The sequence below is a fragment of the Amia ocellicauda genome, chromosome 21, assembly GCF_036373705.1.
Source record: "Amia ocellicauda isolate fAmiCal2 chromosome 21, fAmiCal2.hap1, whole genome shotgun sequence".
Taxonomy (NCBI): Eukaryota; Metazoa; Chordata; class Actinopteri; order Amiiformes; family Amiidae; genus Amia; species Amia ocellicauda.
The window spans coordinates 15,204,580-15,225,583 of record NC_089870.1 but is presented as its reverse complement, the minus strand read 5'-3'; the positions used below and the strand labels follow the sequence as shown (position 1 = coordinate 15,225,583).

Below are 21,004 nucleotides of genomic sequence, written 5' to 3'. Positions count from 1 at the left end.
CATAACAGCAGTCACACAGAGCCCAGTCTGAGCACCTCGACTCTCACTGCCAAAAAAGACACAGGGATCCTATGTTGTGAACTCCACCATTCCGGAACTGACCCCACACTGACCCGCCCCCCAACCACACACACAAACACACACACACATCCACACACACACGCACACGCACATGCACATGCACACATACACCCTTTCCTCCCCAACCCACATCTCTGCCAAACCTTCTCTGATCTCTTGCCATCACCCAGCCCTGCCTTAGCCTGGATATTTTATTTTGTTTTCTCTTAATTTGAAAAACATAGATGATTAAAAATATATATATACTAAACCCCATGTAAGCCCATACTTAAGGGCTTAAAGGGTGTGACTGCCAGCCCGGCTAAAATGTGATCCTTTGCTACCATTAAAAGGGGTGTCCCAGTAATAAAATAAAAAAGCCCTCAATTGGATTTGAGGAGGAAGTGCATTTGGAGATTACGTGCGCAGTACTGATTTGAATACCGTCCACGGTCCTTCAGATTGTCCACTCTCTCGGGCCTGGACAGCGTGACCTCGCAGACCCCGTGAGAGACACTTCCTGCCGGGGATCAGTGTAGTGATCCACTCACATTTTTGTTTTTCTTGCCTCACTAATAAATACACAAAGAAAAAACACAGTGACACAGAGATGTTGCCTGGGAGAAGAATAATCTACAGCCACTGCTGAGGGACAACATGGCATTTAAGAGCAGGACCCTCACATCCATATTCAAGAGTTGGAATTTCCTTTCAGCTTGTATACCAGTACAGCATACTTCCATACATACTATATATAAATAAGTTCACATTTGCAGTGATACAGGGGTGTGTTTGACTCGAATATAACAATGAAGCAGTTCCGCCCCTTTTTTTTTGGTTCCTATTCAGCCCCCTCTTAAATCCCAGGCACAAAGGTTTGTGGTTCCTATTCTGTTGTGTCCGGCCTTTCCGGTAAAAGGCTGAAGGAAGCCCATTTCAAACAGATTAGTTTTGTTTACCTGCTCTCTTTAATAGGTTTCTCTGATATCAGACCATACAACAACGAGTCCAGTCCAGCCAAGGTCCTCGTTGAGCAGACTTTAAAAGTGAGAACATGAACCGGCAGCCACAGCGTCGGCACTCAATATAAATCAATTATATTATTTTATCATATCAGTTAAGTCTATATACATACATATTCATACACACACACAATATGAATTTTCATATAAAGATAGATTGATGAAGAGAAAGAGAGAGAGGAGTGAAAATCAACATTGTACATATACGTTCCTAATAATTCCACTCTGCTGTAGTATTTCAGAGACTGTTGGTGATCATGACAGATGAAAGGCGATGTCTTTGGCTGCAGTCAGCGGCACAGCCAGTCGGCACAGCGAGAGCTTCCTCTCCCAGCTCCGCAGGCGCGCCTCTACACTGACCCCACACCACACCGCCAGGCTCGGGCGGCCTTCAGGAAGCAGAATGGAGGCCAACGCAGGCCAAGCGCAGGCTCACACGTCAGCGCCGGTGGGAGCGTGAGCAGGACCTCGAACACTCTCTATCTGTCGGTCTGGACGGAGAGGTCACTTGTCCACACAGCTGGCCTCAACAAGCCAAACAAGAATGTGGGGAATAGTGTTCTTCTTTTCAGTAAATTCCCACTCCATTACAAACTATCTGTATACACTGCATAATTATCATATATCTAAAGTACCCCTTAACAAATACCGTGTATAAGACAGCAGCATAACTTCATCACAAGACAGCTAATTATAAAGTATCTAAATAATGTAAAACCCCTAATAGGTATGGTTTAGCCTGTACTTAATAACCACACAGTAGTGGCATGTCTTGTCAGAGCACTGCAGTGGGGGGACCAGTGGTAGATTGCTGCTTTGTGTGCAAATAGAAGGCCATCGTGATTTCTTCCAGAGGTCACTCCTCTTATTGGTCTGTGCATCACGGATCGGGGGCTTGACCTGGCCTTGTAGGAGTCTCAGGAGACCCCAAGCGCAGCTTAGCAGAGGGCTCATCAATGTAAACAATACCAGGACTGAGGACAGAGAGGAATTGCGTGACGCACACAGCAAAAGAAGCAATACTGTGTCTTGGATAGTGCTGCAGACCCAGCAGACCGGAGGGTTAACAGGTCTTAAGGTTAGGAGCAATGCGTGCAGCATGGCGAGGCCGGCAGAGCGAGCCCTGCCCTGTACCGCTTTCTCTAATCCCTTTAAAATGGGGTCACCTGCAGGTTAAGAGCATGTAGCAGGGCTGGGCTGGGCTATAGCGATGTCAAGGGTCAGAGGTCAGGCCAGGTGCAGGGGGTGGCATCATGAACAGCTAGGAAGGTTTGGTTTTATATACTACACTCACACACACACACACAAATAGTAAACGCAAAGTTATATAATAAAAAAACAAATCCCACAGTGCTTGCGAAACACAAGTGATGAGGCACATTAGGCCCGGGCTGGGGTGATTCTCTTAAAAAACAGGTTTTTTAAGGTCAAGCAGACACCGGTGTAAGTACAGGGGGAGACGACGATTCAGGAGCCCTTCCACTGAGGATTACAGAGGCCTGCGCACGTGAACGAGGATAATTAAAGGACTGATTGGGGCCGAGCTGAAACAGCAGTCGGGATAAAGAGAGCTTGACTCCCTCGAACAGCGAATTCGCCCGAGTTCATCAAGTAAAGCAGAGAGGTAAGCTCTCCTCAGGGTCACCTGCTTCTCTATCTGGAGGAAGCCAGGTTCTTTGTCTTATATTTTGGACTGTCTGCACCTCAGTCTTGCCTTATTATCCAGGGTATAAAATACATTTTTTTAAATATATAATCTCTCACTTTAGAACCCTGTGTTTTTAGTTCTAAACACACTGCAACCAGTTTAAACTATTCATCTGTATTCTGCTATAACAGAGATCGAACTTGTTTAATGTTTTTATGTATTTACAGACGCTCTGTGTACTTGGGTGATTCTAATCAGACACAGAAAGAAGGTCTGCCCTCCTCCCATTCAGTCACACACACAGCCCTGCTCCTGACCTCCCAACCCGCAGCACAGAAAGCTTAACGGGATAAAGAACTTCCAGGTCAGGAGGGGATTAGCAGGAAATTTAGTTCTGAAACAAGGGTCAACACCCTCCAGGATAACTGTATCAGCTTCAAACCCCCGCAGGCCCCGGAGCTCCCAGCTGAGCCCGACAACCCCAGAATCCCTTACTCGTGTCTGTGATGCCACTTCCTCTTGGCCCTTGCTTTGTCCCCCGCCCCGATAATGTAAATGACACTGTAGTTAAATTTTGACTGAAGCAATTTACCATCCTGTTGCTCCCTAATCCCTTCGACAGCAGTACAAGACATGTGCGTGCTATACTCATTTACTACCTGTCATTTACCACCGCTGCTCGGATGGAGAATTCTCCCGTTTGCAGCCTTTTGCACAGCAACCCATTTTGTGGTGTTTATAAATACACAAGGTGACACTGCAGTAGTGCCTTTACACACATACACAAAAGGTATTTTGAATGGATGTCTTTCTATGCTTTCCGATACCGTGCAAGCTAAATGTAATCTGTTTTGCTTGATTTTGTGTAGGGGGCACAGGTGACAGCGCTGATGCACGTAGTACCTGCAGACGGTGAAGCACAGCGCCCCGCTCGCCACAACCCCAAGCAGGGCAGTCAGCAGGTTGACACTGTGGGCAGGAGAGGACAGGGGCAGCAGGCCAATAGCCAGGCGGGACAGAAGGGTGAAGACAGGGTAGCCTGGGGGGTGAGCCACCTGGAGAGGTAAAGAGAGAGAGAGAGTGAGAGAGAGAGGGAGAGGGGGGGGATAATATTGTCAAATGAGAGAAGAGGGAGAATGCCAGATAGCAAAGACACATTCAGACACAATCAGAGGGAGGAAAACACATTGATCCGCTTCAAAAAGAAGAGGAGGAGGAGAAAGGAGGTGGAAAAAGGGGAACAGTTTTAAGATGTTGAAGAAGACAAGAGCATACAGAGTGGAGTGAAGAGAGATAGTTAGGCGATGAAAGAGTCGAAGGAAGACGTGGGGGGGGTTGAGGGAAGCAAAACGACACAGGATGAAAGGAGGGGAGTGAGAGAGAGAGACGGGAGAGTGATATGCAATTAAAAGCCTGTAATTTTAATTACTACTCTTTGTTGAAATCGATGCGTTTACTGCCAAGCACGCGGCGTTAACAAGAGCACGGGGCTGCACCGAGCGGTGGCTGCGAGACGGGCGTCCTACTCTGACCTCTGAATGCCCCTCCACAAGGCCAGTGAGGAGTCTCTTTCCAAGGACGGCCCATCTGCCCAGTGCCCAGGATGGCAGTGCTTGCCGGTGCCAGCTGCACACTGCTGCCCTGCTGTTGGCTGACAACACAGTCACCGGGGACACGCGCAATCTCAGCAATTAGCCTAAGTCTTAGAAGCATTGATAAGGCAGAGTTTATTAATGACAAAGCCATCCCCATGGCTGATAAGTCTCCCAGTCTTAGTCTAGGGGTCTGGGGAAGAATTTGTGCTCTGTTGAAATGAAGGCAACATTGCACCCGATTCCAGTTCAGCATTCACTCTGGCTGGAAGGACGAGTCGAGCCGGAAAATGGAGCAGGGGAAAGACAGGGAGACAACACGGAGGCTGAGAGAAAGAGAGGCATGCAGTGACTTCCTTAAACAACAGGATGACAAACATGGGGTGCAAATACATAGAGCAGCCAGCGTGATACGTGAATAACACAAAATTGCATCCCCAACTTCTGCTTTATTTAGCTTGCTCTTGTCACACACACAAATAAATGATTGGGTGTGTAGAAATGGTTACCCTGTGCCTCCTAACAGAGTTGTGTACTCTCACTTTAGAGTGCCACTGCCACGTGTACACAAATACACGCAGTTTGAGTGGACCGTGCAGAGCAGGAGTAGGGAGCAGGGAGCAGGGACAGGTAGAGGGAGAGAGGGGACGGGTGAGGGCGACAGAGGCACAGTGAGTGACAGTTAGGCAGTGAGGCAGACAGGCAGACATGCAAGGCCACACGGACTGCAGCACTAACTGCAGGATTACTGGCATAGTGACACCGACACAGCCTCCCTAAAAGGATCACAGCGGCGTAATAAACTTTATTAAATAATAAAACTTATTAGAACTGTTAACCCGATTTAGTTCATTCTTCGCGGCTTACACACACAAAAAAGAAGAGGGGGGTATAATAAGCCTTATACCGTACATAAGGCAAAGCCTACAAAAGCCATCGCCTTACCATTGACTTTAATTGGATTTAAAAAACGGGTTGCAAATTATAGCATTCTGTACTTCTAACTTAGTAAAATAAGTGTATAGAAAAAAAAAAAAAAAACCTGTAGCCTGAAAGTAAATTAATCTGCTTTCTGCCCATGCTTAATTAAACTTCCTTAATGCTTATAAGAGTTAATGAGTGAATTGATTAAACAATACAGCTAATGCTCACCCCCAGCTCACAGGCAGCAGTGATCAGCTCTCCTGTGGAAAAAAAGAGAGAGCGAAATTAATGTAAACCCAATAATTACTATTAAGAGATGAGTCCCCTCAAAGTTTTCCCAATCCAAATACTTGCACTGGGGTTTTGCATTAATTTGCCTGGATCAAAACCTGCAAATCTTCCCAGCGTGACATTTCCTAAGCGGCACGCTCGCTCCCTTCATCTCTCCTCGCTCCCCTGATCCCTCCCCGCCAACCCCCTTCCCCCCACGTGCCCCCTCCCAAACTGGCCGCCAACCATCAATACCCCCCCACATACACACACAAGACAAGACACAATCGCTCGCCCCAGTTCCTGCACACACAGTGTAATAAAGCCTTGCTGCTGTCATTTTACAGCACCCCTCCCTAGTCAACACAGACAACCCCCCCCCTCAACCTCCCTAAACACCCAACCCTCCTATAGACACGCTCCCTCGCTCACACTCCCTCCAGGCTTTGGGAAGGACACAGACAAGCTTGAAGGGTGAGTGCAGTCGTTGAGAGACGGCGGAAAAACACCACCGCTACGCTAAAGCTGGGGACCCAGAGGACACATCTTCAGTTTCCACAGGGCGACATGCCAACCGCAGGTCTTTGCCGTCTTTATTTCCTAGTTTCCTTTGATGGGAGAATTTCCACTGCAGGTTTGCATGCCTGGTTTAAACAGGGCCTTCCTACCAGGCTGAATGCAATTCAAACGCTACAATTCTTCACTAAGTATGATGAATACAGAGTATATGCTGCCGTGGTTTCAATATTCTGTCACTGCCTCTCCGGTATAGTCCGCACACAAACAGGACAGAAAAGAACATCTCTTTCATGGCCTAAAACATAACAAGTCCAACACACTGAAAAAATAATGTGTGGTCTGTTCTATTTATTGCCTTGGTCTTAAAATGACAATTGGGAAGTTTCTGAGAGACTGTTTGATAGTTTTATTTAAGAAAGAAGACACATATAGTAAAGTATAATAATGTTTCTAACATTTTCAACCCAGCCATATTACTTGCTCAAGACATGCTTGTGACATCTGCTGATACAACAAGAAAGGAGAAACACACATACATATACTGTAAACTTGATGCAGAAATAAATAAAAATTATAAAAAGACAGTTAGTGCTACAGTCACGGAGAGACATGCTAGTCTCATTATCAAGAGCAAAATGTGGAGTTTATAGGGCAGCGTTCAGGAGCCCAATATCTCTGCGATTGCAGGGCACAGCAGCCAGCCTGCACATAATCCGGCCATTTCCACACTCGCATTCCTAGACAACGGGCTCCCTGTGAGCCGCGCTGAGCCACTCGGGGCCAGATCACACCTAAAGAGATTAAAATGTGAAATCGGGACCTGGAGAATTCAGAGGCGCCCAAGACGGTCTCTATCAGAGCCGCATCCTTCGCCATCCCTAAAGACTGTGAGATGGGCTGGGTGGCGTTGCAAAGCTGCTCACTCCGCTGCGGAGCGGCTGCTCATTTCCTATCGGGGGGCGATTTAAAAAATAAATGAAAAAAAAAAAAACTACATTTGCAGCGTGTAATTCATCTGCATCCAGAGAACCAGTGCATTCTCAAACACCCCCCCCCCCAGGCCAGTCAGGGGAACCCAATTTACGGTGCCCTGCCTGACCCACTCACTGTTTTCCACGTTTTAAAAAGCACTGCACACACACACCCCTGCATGGCACAGAAATGTGGGAAGGCTTTCACTGTAGCTTTCAGACACGGTAGTTGGGCGTCACAATCAAAATTCCCCACAAGGAAAGCACATTATATTACATTTTATAAATGCATTTAGAAAAACATGTATTGCCCAATGAATATGTATAATATTTAATAACACAAGGGGACCAAAATCTAATTTAACAAGTAACCTTAAAAATATCAATCTGCCACTTTACTCTGATATGGCAGTGTATCCCTGTCACCAATACCGGGGACGCATGCTCGGGATATTTTAAGAGCCGTACTGCACCCCTAGGTGAACTGTCAGAGGGATTAGGCTTCTGGGGGCTCCCACCGCACTCCTGTCCCTAATCACGTTCCCCACAGATGATGGTATTTACAATTATAATTCTGACAGCAAAAGAATCTGCTGACTTTTCACTAGTGTGATGTATCCGAATAATGACTGCATTAATTCAGAACAGGCTTTGAATACCCCCCCTGTCATTTCATTGTCGTTTTTCTAAATAATATTAATAATAGTAGTGAAATATCTATTAACATAATCTTTACTTGCTGTCAGATCGAGCTCCACTTTTGGCAAAGTTACTTCAAAACGTCAGCAAATGCTACTTGTATGCTAATCGTGGTTAAAGTCCTGAATAAATGGAGTTGAAGCATTTAGGAGCTCACAGCGCTCGGCTTGCTGCCTCTCCCACACAAACCATCCCTCCCACAGCGAGGAGAGAGAGACAGGACCTGGATGAAGTTACTATTGGAGATGACTGACATTTGCCAGCTTATGATTCTGCAGTGGCAGCTATTGTTGAAAATTGGGAGAAGGCTGAAGGGAAGGGGTTTGGGACTGTCCTGAATCCTAAGTGCGAACAATTGTAAATGTGAATGTGTATAAATCTGGGCAAGTGGATATAACAACACAGACTTTTTAATAGTCCAAATCATTCTTGTCCATAGACTGAAAACGACTGAAGTATTTTACATGTTCGATAATGGAACAAAAATATTGAAAACATGCAGTATTCATTAGAACACACACAGATAATGAATAATAATAATAACACCACAAACAGACATACACACACATTCCCTGAAAAATAATGGCCTTGGGTTTGTGTGTAGTAATACGATCAGAATTGTGGTTGCAACATTATAGTGTAGTACAGTACAGAACAACAGAGTACATTATAACAGTCTACAGTACATTACATTATATATTCAATAATATTGTGCAAAAACACACATGCAGACAAAGTATATTCAGATATTTTAAATTCTACTTATCTGAGTTTTGCAAACTTGTTTGTAACCCCATCTTCTATCATGGTCATCGTATAACATGTGATAAGGGACCAAATGTGTTCCTGTGATGTTATATTTTTTTAAACTTTTAAACTTTCTTTCCTTTAGGGTTCAAAGGTCAATTATATTTTGGTGCTTTATAACTGCTTTCAGAAAGAAGATATAGTGTTTTTCACTATAGAACATGTATAGGAAACCATATATTTGAAAAAACGTATGTTGAAAAATGTGCTTGATTTTTGACCTTTGACCTCTCTTTTAAGGTCAAATGCACCATTTTAGTATTTTTCACTCTATAATGCCTCACAGAGAGGAGATAGACCCATGGTCAATGCAGAACACAGATAGGAAACCTGATATGGGCGATCAACACATAACCTTGAATTTGACCTTTTCTTCAAGGTCAAACTCACTGTGAGTATCAAAGAAAGGAAAGTTCAAAGCTTCAATCAATTTGACTTCTGTAAAAATTTACTGATAAACTTGTTCAAGCACCTTGGTCTCTTGACCTCTGACCTCCCCTAAAGTTCAATCTTTATTTAAAATTGTTTATATTAGCTTAAGTAATGTAGATAGGATAATGGTTGCTATAGAACTCAGTAGAACTATAGAACTTCTATATGGTCTGTTCAAAATTGTCCCTCACTATGACCTTTGACCTTTGCAATTGCAAACTGACTCATAACTCCTTACAGAGTGCAGTTAGGGTTATACTTACTATGGGACACATATAGGAACCCATGTATGATCTATCTGGAAATGCACTTTACCATAAATCACCAAACTCAGCATTGAAGCATCAAAGAATATCACTTTAAATACTCAAGCCCAGCAATTATTAGGGTTGACGTTGAACACAAACAACAAACAGAAGACCTTGTCACTACCCAGAACGCACCTCTGGTACCCTTTGACACACCCATACACCTGCACTGAGGGGGAGGAGTGGCGGCTCTCCGGGTGCCCTGGGGAATCTGGTGGTAAAGGAGACAGAGCCCTGACACCCCCCAGACAAGACAGGGGTCCTGGGCAGCACTGCGTACAAAAAAAAGCTCGGAGGCCCGGTGACTTTCCCCCGCCTGTCTTTAATCTCTGTCCACCTCAGACAGCTTCACTCCAGCCTGGCTTCTGGCACTCTGCAGGCTGCGGGGATTAGTTTGTAAATCGAGGGCTTTCAAATTTGTTAAAGTGGCAGCAAATACCAGATTAGCGAAATCAGCGTTAACAGGTGTGAAACAGTTTGCAGCCAGGTAAAACATCCATCGCTGGCAACATATGTTAATAGACACAGGACAGGAATCTGTGCACACCAGTCCTGCAAAAACACGGAAAAGGAAGTGGCCAGACAAAAGCTTTTTTTTAATCTACTGGGATGTACGTTTTTGTTGTCGCTGACTCGAAGTTATATATTCTTGAATCTGACTTTGAAAAAATTACTCATTTTTATTTAAAAAGTACATTTTTCAATCACTGAGTAAGTAAAGCTGGGTGTGTGATTCTCATTGACGCGTCAGTGTTAAATGAAAAGACCATTTCCATTTTGTTGGTTTGTCAGCTCTTGTGTGTTTGTTTTGTTGCCAGGCAAAGGTATAGCCATGCAGTACGACTGAAACAAAACCAAGTGTATAACTATAACTATATAAGTTTAAAACTGTATTTTCCATATGATACCTTATTATAATATATTTAAGAGCCTTGTGAAAAAATAGTGTACTTAAAGTATACTGGGTCAAAATAGTAGACAGAAATGATATTATTAGTATAGCATTTATTCACAAGGGAGGATAAATATGGGTATATTTATGAATCTATACATATATTACCGACTCTACTGTAATCAAAATTAAATTAAATATATTTATGATGATCAGAAGTCTATGAAGCTTTATCTGAATAGATAATAGATAGATATTGGTCCTATAAACAGTGTGGATTCAATCAATCACTCTTCAACAGTGATGGGATATCTCAAACCGGCTAATTACAGTCCCTGCGTTGCGTTCGAGTGGCGCAGATGTCCGCAGATCTGCGCGGCTCCACCAATGGAATCGCTTAGATTCTGCAGATCTGCGCAGACCTGCGGAGAGCTACGCAACAATAACGCAAACCAATGTTTCACTGACTTGGCTAAATGCACACACCCACGCCTATGGAGAACCGCGGCACCGAGGCACTGTACCTGAGTCGCCGCCGGGGACGGAGCGCTGTACGCACGGCAGGTAGAGCGCCGCCACGCCGGCCACCGTAGCGCCGCTCAGCAGCCACTTCTCCCGGGACACTCGCTGCTGCGGGGTCGGTGTCGACGCCATGGCTCTGGACGCCGCGGCGGCTAATGTGGGACCTCTCATACAAAACAAGGATGAAAACACGTGTGTGATTAACACTCAGACTGACGCGGATGGGAGTTTAAAAGTGCATGTTAAAGAGTCCCGTAAGGATCGTGCGCAGGCTATATTCACATATATTAGACTATATATGCATGCATTTGTTTTAAAACTGGTACCTAGTCTCACTGCACGGACAGCTTGCGTTGCATGCATTGTTACAAACCCTGACCTCGACTACATGGCTCTGTTGCACCAACTTTTGTTTTCAGTCCAGTCTGTTTTGATTCATTTCTCTTCCTTGTTTCGGCTTCTACCCACGCTTTAAAGGGGGGGGCGTACGTGCCGTTAACGTCTTAAATTCAAGTAAATAGGTTTTCCGTCACGTATCTTTTGGAAATATTATTTATTTGAATAGAATTAATGAAACAAATATCAATTCATAATGCTTTCTGTTTATTATGGCTGAAAACAGAAATTGACTATGAATACCGCACCCCCTATCTTGTGTGTTTATGGTATAGGCCAGAGCTTTGAAAAGAGGGTCCCGCCAGTTCAAAGTGCGCCTGTGCCGGCTCGGGGTTTCCACCTGTCGGCGGGTTGAGGTATGACATGCCTATTTCAATAGGTTTGAAATGTGAAACCAACGCGCTGTTGTTGAGTTTAGGTTTTAACTTTAATTCGCATGACATAACACAGTGAAAAACGATCAGGGCAGCCCAGCCTGTTGGGTCAACAGAGTTAACGTCTCCAGACCTGCACTGACCTGACCTGTGTACAGTGAGTTAAGACCACTGCTCCACCCTCCTCCCTTAATCCAGGACAGTGCAGAGAAATCAGGTAGAGTCAATAAGGGCAGGAGACTGTGACCGGACCATTGTCTCAGGCCTGAAAAGTACAGTAAACTCTCACAGTGGTTCAGAAGTTTCCCAAGAGTAATGGTCTATTAGTGGGTGTCAGGTGTTGGCTAAGGGTATGTTGTGTAAATGTCATAGCCGTCCCAAACTGAAGGGATGGTATAGGATGGGGAGTGCCTTTGTTCGGTGCAGACAATGGCTGAACAAAGCAAAACTGCTTTTCGGTGGAGTGCAGCCACATACGTCCAGAGCTTTTAAACCGTTGACAGTCCAGGTAAACCTTCATTCAAACACAGGTCTCTGAAAGGATTTAAAGCCTTTAAAAACATTGCCTTGATCATTTTAAACCTGCTGAGTCCCTGCGGATCTGGCATCCTTGCATTTTCCGTTTCTCTGGGTCTTATTAACGTGACTCAGGTTTGCATAAACAGGATTTACCTTTTCACTGAGAGTCTAGAGGAAAGCGTGAATGTACACAGTCTTCAGGACAGTTAGAGAAGATCAGGAAGGAATCAAAAGAAAAAATGCAGATCAGAAACAAGCCATGAATGCAAACAACAAGAGGTAATGGGAGTTGTGTATTAAAAGCATGTTTTTATTTTATGTGAAGGGGGCTTTGTGCTGGGACTGACCGTGGTAGTTTCAGGTCATCTCCACAGAGGGGCGCCAGTGAGCCACAGCCCCAGGGCCGGGCTCCCTGCTCGGCTCAGTGCAACCCGTAAGGTCACTGACAGCTCTGCCACACACAGGGGGAGGGTGACCTCTGCTGGGGAGGAGATGCTACAGCTCTCATCTGTGGAAGGCAAAAGTGCAACAGGTACAGGAATCGTGCAGAATGGAGATATCCTGTATTTGGGGGCAAATGTGAGTACCTTAGGACACCTTGTATATGTAATTTCATAACCAACAGGACAACTATAGGCTGATATTGTGTATTTAAAGTTCCTTCTTGACTTCCTCAGACACAGTGACGATGATATTGCATTGGGAGCCATAGAAATCATGAAGTACAAGGACACTTACAAAGCTGCTTTATCGCCCAGCTACAGGTGTCTTCCCTCCTTTAGGTGACACACAGACTCCCGTAATACAGTGGCTTTCATTTTCAAACCTTAGGTCTGTATAAATAAGAGCAGAAACAAGTTTCCGACGAGCTCTGCAATCCCACTGTCTTTGCTCTGGTTGTGTGCACTGCTGCGAGGGAGAAGGGAAAGCCCCTCCCTGGGTAAATATTGTGCTTTTGTGTGATGAGCGTCAGTGTCCAGGATACAACCCAGCAGATACAGCCCCCACTCACCCCCTCCACCTCTGTCCCGGAGATTACGCTCATTTTAAGATCTTTTCTCATGATGTTTTGCATGTTTTTCCCCCCTCACACTTTCTCCTTTCCTCCACGCCTCCTAACATAATTCTGTTCTTCTACCATAACTTGCAACGCTCAATGAAAATGAACCACACTTTTAATCAGAACTATGGACCCTGAGCTACATCCCCTCCTAAAAAAATCACAAACCATGCGGCCGTCCAGGCATGAGCCCGGATGTCATTGTCCACCCTCTCACCGATGCCGCTTCCACGCTGTTTGCAGCCCTCATTTACAGTGTTAAAGAAAAAAGGTGCTCATCCCATGAGTTTTCATCTTTCCATTCCAGGCAAATTATAACGTGATAATCCCTACACCCTGTCTAGAGCCCTGTATTCAGTTCCACAATCAGCTTACTACATTCCCATTGAAAGGAATGATTTTACTTTCATTATGATGTAGTAAAATAGGAACATATAGGAGGGGAGGGGAAGGAGGCTCGCAGAGAGTGTGTGTCTGAGTGAGAGCACAAGCACGACAATCACAGGGAGGGTTTGGTGTGTTTTTGACACGGGTTGGTGTCTCTCAAGAACAGCAGCACTTCTTGTCTGTCATACATCGGTCATGGTGGTGATCCACACTCCAGGAACTCTGAGAAGTAAAAACAGACTTTAGAAAGGGACGATCTCGGGTATAACGCCAGTGTATGTGTGAGCAGGTGTAGAGTTGTGTGTGTGTTTGAATTTGAATACACACACGCTGATGAGCTGGAAATGTTAGGAACGAAGGGTGATGGAGGGGGGGGGGGGTTGTGTCAGCACGTCAGAACTCGGAGACGGTTTCCTAATCCCCCCCTCCTGTCTAATCAGTCTTAAACTCCCTCCCCCTCCGCAGCCGTCTCTGTGCCGTGATGTCACCGTTAATCCCGCGGCTGGTTATCAGGCGGGCTGCAGCGCCGGGGGGGGGGTGGGGGCACTGCCACACTGCACCATCTACACCGCCACAGCGCCCGATTCACTACTGCTGCAGAACCGGCTCACACAGCCCCGCCACGAGGCTGGCACGGCCCGCTCCGACACTGGGGCGCTTGCACGAGCCACTTCTGAACAGGTATTTTTCTCATCAGTCATTTATCACATCAAATGAAAAGAAATAAAGTCGATCAGTTTCACTTCTATGAATGCAGCAACTCGGACAATAGTGAATTATTAATACATTCCCTATTGTTTGGTACTTAATAAGACACACAGCACAGGAACCAAAACTATATACCTGGATATGTGTAATTAGACAGTTATGGTTTGGTTTTAGGTTGAGGGTTTTCAGTGGCTAGTTAAGGCCAGACAAACAACAATTTGGCATTGTGGCATTATGTCAAAATCACCCCCAATTTTTAGTTTTTTTGGATTTTGGGACTTCTGAAGATCACAAGATGATGGCTTGTAATATTGAGATCCAGAGATAAGTTATCTGTGAATCACAAACACAATGGAATAGTAATACCCGAGATCCTGAGATACATTTGCATGTGAGCACAAGATCACAAACACGTTTATTATTATTATTTTTTCGGTCATGGCCTCAGCTAGTCATCTACAGACTCGGGGTGAGTGTCCGCGCTACAGTGAGGGTTGGCAGATGGGATAGATTTGAGGTTAGCATTGGAATAGATCAGTATACTCGGGTTTATATTGGTGGTGCCCGGTGGCCCCTCAGTTTGTAATGCTCCTGTGCTGAGTTGTGATGCCTCTGCTCGGGCCTGGCTCCCTCCCCGGGGCCACGTGCGGGCCTGAGAGGGACTGACCGCCTGGTGAGTACGTTTTTTTTTTTTTTTTTTTTCCTTCCTTCATGCGTACGACTTGGGCTTTCAGAGTGTGTGTTTATTTGTGGCGGTCTGCATTAGCAGCCCGGAGAAGTCACATGAGCGGGGATTAAAGAGCCCCCTCTCCGAAATCAAGAGACTTTTATCGACAGGGCTTGTCTGAAGATGGGAATTACCCAAATGGACAAAGCCGTGGTTCCATATGGCGCAGGGCTATTAGAGAATATTAGAGGGCTGTAAGCGCAATGGTATTAAATTCATTATCTTCACAGATAGCCTGCACAGGGAAAGGGAGATGATGTGTAAGAGCTGGGGATTTAAACAGGAGAGTGAGGGGAGAGGCATTAACCTAGAGTGGGGGAGGGGGGGGCAGGGGGCCGAGTGTGAGTGTGTCTCAAGTGTGTGTATAAAAAGTGTCTTCTTTGTGTTACTCTGAAATTGTTCTATGGAGTGCTAGGCGCACACAAAAAATGGTAGCTCCTGTGCCGTATGTTATTGAGCAAGAAACCCCCAAAAGTCGCCTCTTGGATGTTTGTCGGTGGTGTGTGCGTCTGTGTGGTTATAACTGTGACTGGATGTCTTTGTGTGTATCTGACATCATCCAGGGTCTTCACACAGCAATGAAGCATGTGAAAAGTGTCTGAAATTGCACTGCAGGGCACGGGATCTCCCGGAGAGACATGCAGCACACAAACTGGGTGCAGTTCTCCCTCCCCAGCCCCCTCCACACCGGCTGCAGCACACATCCAGCACAGAAGGTAGAGAGAGAGTGACCCCTGCAGGGCAATAGCAGAGCTGCACCTCAGCAGCTCCAGGAGACATGAGCTCAAATACCAGCAGGTAAATGAGGGTCTGAAGTTGGGTGCTGCGAAGGACCCAGGTCCAAGTCTCAAACACAATCGCATCAATACAGCACAGCTATGATAACAGTGGCTTGTTGCGAGTGTGACTGCCCTGTGTCAGAGACAGAGGGGGTGGAGGGAACAATCGGGGACAGGGTGATAGTCAGCGTATTAAGTCAAAATACTGGTGCACGACTAACTGTTCAGCTTCACAGATAAAGTCACTTAATGGTTTATGCTTGTGTTTGAAGGAGTCCTCCAATGAAGGGACTCAGCTCAGGAGCAGGAGAGCTCTGGACTGAGGCACAGACCGTGGTGAGTGGGTTCTGAAAGCAGGACACACGCACACATTCGCACGCACACACGGAGAGGGGCAATCTATTGGCTTTTCAATAAAGGCCTTCCCAGCCTCTCCGTGTTGCCTCCTTCTGATCCCATTTTTCTCTCTGCTCCCCGCCATATGCTTGATATCAGTTATAATCTCCACCCAAATACCCCACGAACCGAGCACAATCCACTAATACCCTCTTTAAAATGTCCAAACCAGAACGGAAAACAGTCGCTGCAATCCAGCGGACAACACGCAGGCGGAAGCACACGCTCCGGCGTGGCCCCACATCACAGACACACAAACACGGATGCCAGCTACACAAAACACACTCCGCCTGGCACAGTCACCCGGGCACATGGCACAAAATCATTGCTTTCAGAATCATCTCTCAGTCATCCACCCCTATACACCCCATTAGAAACATCCGTCCATCAGACTTCCCTCCAGCGTTGCACAGCTCTTGGTGCACATGATTTGGGGACAGCACTATGCAGTGTGATTGCAATGGATGGGTCACCTGTACTGTAAAGACTTGGGGGTTTTCCATTCAGTTCTGCTCACCCCAGATGGAACTGTATGTACACACACAAATATATAAATACAGATTCAGATATACATCAACAAATACTATTTGAATACACTATTGAAATGAAGGCTTCTCTTGACAATTTCTTTATTTGGGGTTGTTTTGAAGCTCTTTAAAATGAAAAACGATTTCTTTTTTTTTCTTTTTTTAAATGTAAAACAAATTAATAAAAAAAAACCTGCATAATGGAATACAATGCAATTCAGAGGCACCGTTTTGCGAAATAGCCCAAAGCACTGCACATAACAAGGGCAAATTAAAATCAGAAGATTCAATTTCTAAAAACAACAGGACCTAAAGATAAAATTTGAATTTAAATTGAAGCAAAAGCCAGCCCCCTCAAATTATTTTCTATCGTATTTGTTATGGCGATTCCAGACTGACTGTGCTGACAAAGTTGGTGTGAACTACCCCCTCCCTGATAATACCAGCTAATCCTAAACACAGAGAGACAGAGAGAAAGACAGAGAGGGAGAGGGAGAGAGAGATGCTGACAGCGAGGCGAAATTGGGATGGAGGGAATGGGAGAGAGAGATAGAGAAGGTAGAGAACGGATGGATGGAATGAGAGGGGAAAGCGAGACGGAGAGAGAGAATGAGATTCACACTTTCGCTGCCACAGTGTGCTTTCCAAGTGGGAGCAATCAATTCACTCACTTAAACTGATCAAGATTTAATTAACACAACACTGCGCAATTACTCCGTAATTAAAGTAATTTGGCCCCTCGTTGCGCCGAGGATATCACAGCAGAGAGGGGGAGAGAGAGAGGGGGATAAAGTGAAAGAGAGAGCGTGCTATGAGAGACTGGAGGAAGAATAACGACAGAGTGTGACAGAAACGAACAGAGAAGAGGACGAAGAGATGGAAAGGAGGAACACAACCAAGACAAAAGGGGAAACAACAGAGTGTGGGGGAGAGAGGAAGAAAGAGAGAGGGGGCTTGGAAAGGGAGATAACAGGAAGAAAAGAGGGAAAGAGAGAAGGGAGGCTTGGAGAAGGAGTAGGGAGAGAGGACTATCGGGGAGAGACAATGAGAGCAGAGGTGGGAAATGGGGGAGTATAAATGTATTTCTGACGATTCCCCCCAAATAGGGATAAGAGTGTCCATAAACCATAAAACAGGCAAACAGTGCAAGTCTACAAATACCATCAGCCGTTTTCTTAGTAAACGACCCATTCATGCTGATTATATTTTCTTAAACATCTGATTTGAACACTAAGTTATATGAAATAAAATAAAAACAATGCACACCTACAGAACAGCCTCGCAAAACACAAATCTGTCTATTGCAGTACAGACGGTGCCAGAGCATGCACTTGTGCATTGCTTTAGGACGCCGCCTGCCGGGTCTGCTGCCTTTGCATGTGGGTTGTGTGTGTTGTGTAAAGACGACTGTGATGTAGAAGAGAGAGCACGACACAAGAAGTGTGCAGCTACAACACAGCGGCCACCTCGGCACACACCAGTGCCCGCACCGAGCCCAGAGCGATGAGACAGCCATTAAAGGCGTCACAATTAGACTTCTACCCAGCCTTGATGACTGCAGACACGAAGTATTTTTAGACTTGTCACTTGTCACTGTAAATCCTTTGCCTGCTATTGCAACCTGCCATTGAATATATCTGGGCCTTTTTTTTTTTTGCATAGGAGCTGCCTGATGCATGATTTGCAATTCAATAAGGTGTAAAGAATAGAAAAGAAACTGGTGCCTCTATTTCCACAGGTTAACCAACCTTGGGCTCTCTCCTCCAAAACCTTTAGAAGGAGCTGATTTAAATATTCACGCACACATAAAAAAAAAATTGAAACAAGCAAACACTCAGGTTAAACACTCATTAAAGAAAAAGGCCAGCCATATTCCCAGCCTGCGGGCTTTGAAGGAGCAACATTGATAAACAAACAAACCAACAAATAAATAAATAAGTCGGTAAACAAACGTGTTTATTTTTATTCCCCCCTTCATGTGTGCGGGGAGAAAGAGGAGTTCAATTTAACGCCAAGTGTGAAATCAAATTTAATATTTAATATTCATCCAGCTCTGTGCATTTTTTTCTTTTTTTTTGTGTAGCACACTAAAAATGATCAATTATACCATGAAAGCTATTATAGAGGCAGCAGAGCCCCGCTGCTGCTCGTATCAAGGAGAGAGGGGGAGCGGGAATTAAAGCCCTGTGCAATGCGCTGTGTGCGGAGGTGCGTCTCATATTGGACAGAGAAACTGGGACCTCTGACTGCAGCGTTTGCAGCTGAAGGAGGTAAGCGCAAACTTCAGTAACGAGTGGAGATAATTAATGAGACATTTTCAGCGGCAAACAGTGACTAATTGTACAAGATAGATGTTGCTGGGAATTAATAACATGCATCCAACGCTTGCCACGATCCCCTACCAGTTCAATTTGCCGGGAGATTAAAATTACTGCCAAGTTGACTAAATTAAAACGGGGACGTGCATGCGGGTTGTTGTGTGTGTGTGTGTGTGTGTGTGTGTGTGTGTGTTAGTTAAGAAAAAGAAGGAAAAAAACTATCTCTTATTTACAGACTGTGATCTGCATATCATTTCCCTCAGAAGTTTGTGGTGTGACTGAGGAAATTACCGGGCTTACTGCGCGCCACTGAAGGTATCCTATAGCCCCCAGACACCTGTGGCATTTCGCCAGTGGGGGGTGGTGTTGGGGGGTTGTGTTGCACAGGGTCAAATTGCAAAGTTGACGTGTAAGTACCAAGAAAAAACACAATCACATCCAGCTTTCGTTATTGAGCTGTGCGCCCGCTGGGGAAAAAGCCCTTGTTTGTTTTTTCTCCACACCATCCATCCATCCATCCATCCATCCATCCGGGCCGGGCAGCGCGTGTGGGAAGACAACACCGGGTAATTCATGGTAAACCGTTCGAAGGCTGTATCGCACCTGGTGATACAACCTGACATCTCTCGTCTGGCTGCCCCTCCCCGCTCCCAGGTCTTTGATCCCCAATTCGGGCTGCAGGTGATGGATGACAAAACAACTCAGCAACTCCTGTCATGCCGGGACGGAAAGACCCGTCTCCACCTGTCTCTCCACCGCTCCGTGCGCCGTGGGGATGATGGGCGCCTCACAAATTCAACTCGCAACGGCCCAGACAAGTAGCACTAAGCCTCCATCCTGAACAGTCAGGCGAGCGCCTCTCAAGTGAAGCAACTGCCTGTCATAGTGACAGGAGAGAGAGAGGGAGAAAGAGAGGGATAGACAGTGAGAGAGAGAGAGTGCAAAGGCCTGGGAAACATGCAATAAATAAAACCAGGATTGAAACAATGGAGTGTGTTTCTTTTCTTAAATGTATAATATATTCTCCTTATAGGCACCCTTTTCAAATACAGTATTGGTGTGAATAGGATTTTGATATTCTACGTAAAACATACTTTTTTGGTTTGTTCTTTAAGTGCTTCTCTCTTTTAAAGTTGCTCTCGAAAGACGAGATTTACCTCGAGCTGAAAGGCTCTGATCGTCTCCGGAGAGGAAAGTGAGCACGCTGAATCATTTAACCGTATCTCTAAGTTACTTCAAAAAAGACTAATCATTGAATAGTGTTTTCTTGAGTTGCTGGTTGTGTGTGTGTATGTACACATGTTCTAGGCGTGCTGTGACTCATCAGTCGATCCCTGGCCCCGCTCTCTGGATGACTCAGACTCGGCCTGTGCGCTCGGGCGGACGCTCTCTCCCCGCTGTGACGCACGCACAACCACAAGTCCCATCAAATATGGATTTGTTTTGGTTGTTTTTTCATTGACCTCGAAGTCAGGGAGACACTCAGACCCACGGTGGGTGAGGTGAGCGGTGGTGGGGCTCAGACTGGAAGCAGTGACCTCTGACTCCCACAAAAGCAAAACTTTGATTTGATTTTTCTTTATCTATTGGAGGTTCTCTTGCTAGTCAGTTGGCAGCCACATATTGCTGAATCATCCCAAGACAGGTCCATTCCTTACTCCCATCTAACAGAGGATGCACAATCTGCCCGACTGTCCAGCTACCTGCGCCTGCCTTTGTCACATATAGTTCTCAGACCTGCCACTGAAATGGCAAACTTTGGGGGGGAATCTGTTCTACCGAGGAATGACTGGGTTCAATTTCTTTATGGAAATAAAAATAGCTCCCACTCCTTAATATTTTAAAGGCTCAAAGAGTGCTGCTATCAATTTTTCAACACAAAGCAGAGATTTATGGGACAGATGTAGTGGGCACCTACAACAACAACAGCAACAACAAAAGCTAGAACTTGAAGTAGCTGAAGATAGTTTGACTGCATGTGATAATACTTTTGCATGCTATAATACTGGATATGTACAATGTTTATGGTAGTACACAGCTTTATATCAATGACAGTGTGTAATTTAAGTAGTAATAGTAGAATTTAGGTTAATATGCATCAGTAACAGTATGTAAAAGGCTGTGACTTTTGTAAATGGTACTGTGGT

The 21,004-nt window shown here is 45.4% G+C and overlaps 1 protein-coding gene across 2 annotated transcripts in view; it reads right to left on the bottom strand.

The window, feature by feature from the left end:
* Window positions 1-11,118, bottom strand: part of tmem260 (transmembrane protein 260) — a 28,053-nt gene extending 16,935 nt beyond the window's left edge. The window contains exons 1-4 of one of the 2 annotated variants that reach the window (XM_066694460.1): window positions 10,993-11,118; window positions 10,669-10,832; window positions 5,475-5,506; window positions 3,634-3,785 (exon numbers count right to left, since the gene is read on the bottom strand). In XM_066694460.1, the coding sequence (XP_066550557.1) occupies window positions 3,634-3,785; window positions 5,475-5,506; window positions 10,669-10,798 (314 nt within the window). In that variant the 5' untranslated portion in view covers window positions 10,799-10,832; window positions 10,993-11,118. The remainder of the gene's footprint in view (window positions 1-3,633; window positions 3,786-5,474; window positions 5,507-10,668; window positions 10,833-10,992) is intronic. The other variant, XM_066694461.1, reaches the window with a different exon arrangement.
* Window positions 11,119-21,004: the final 9,886 nt, after the last annotated feature.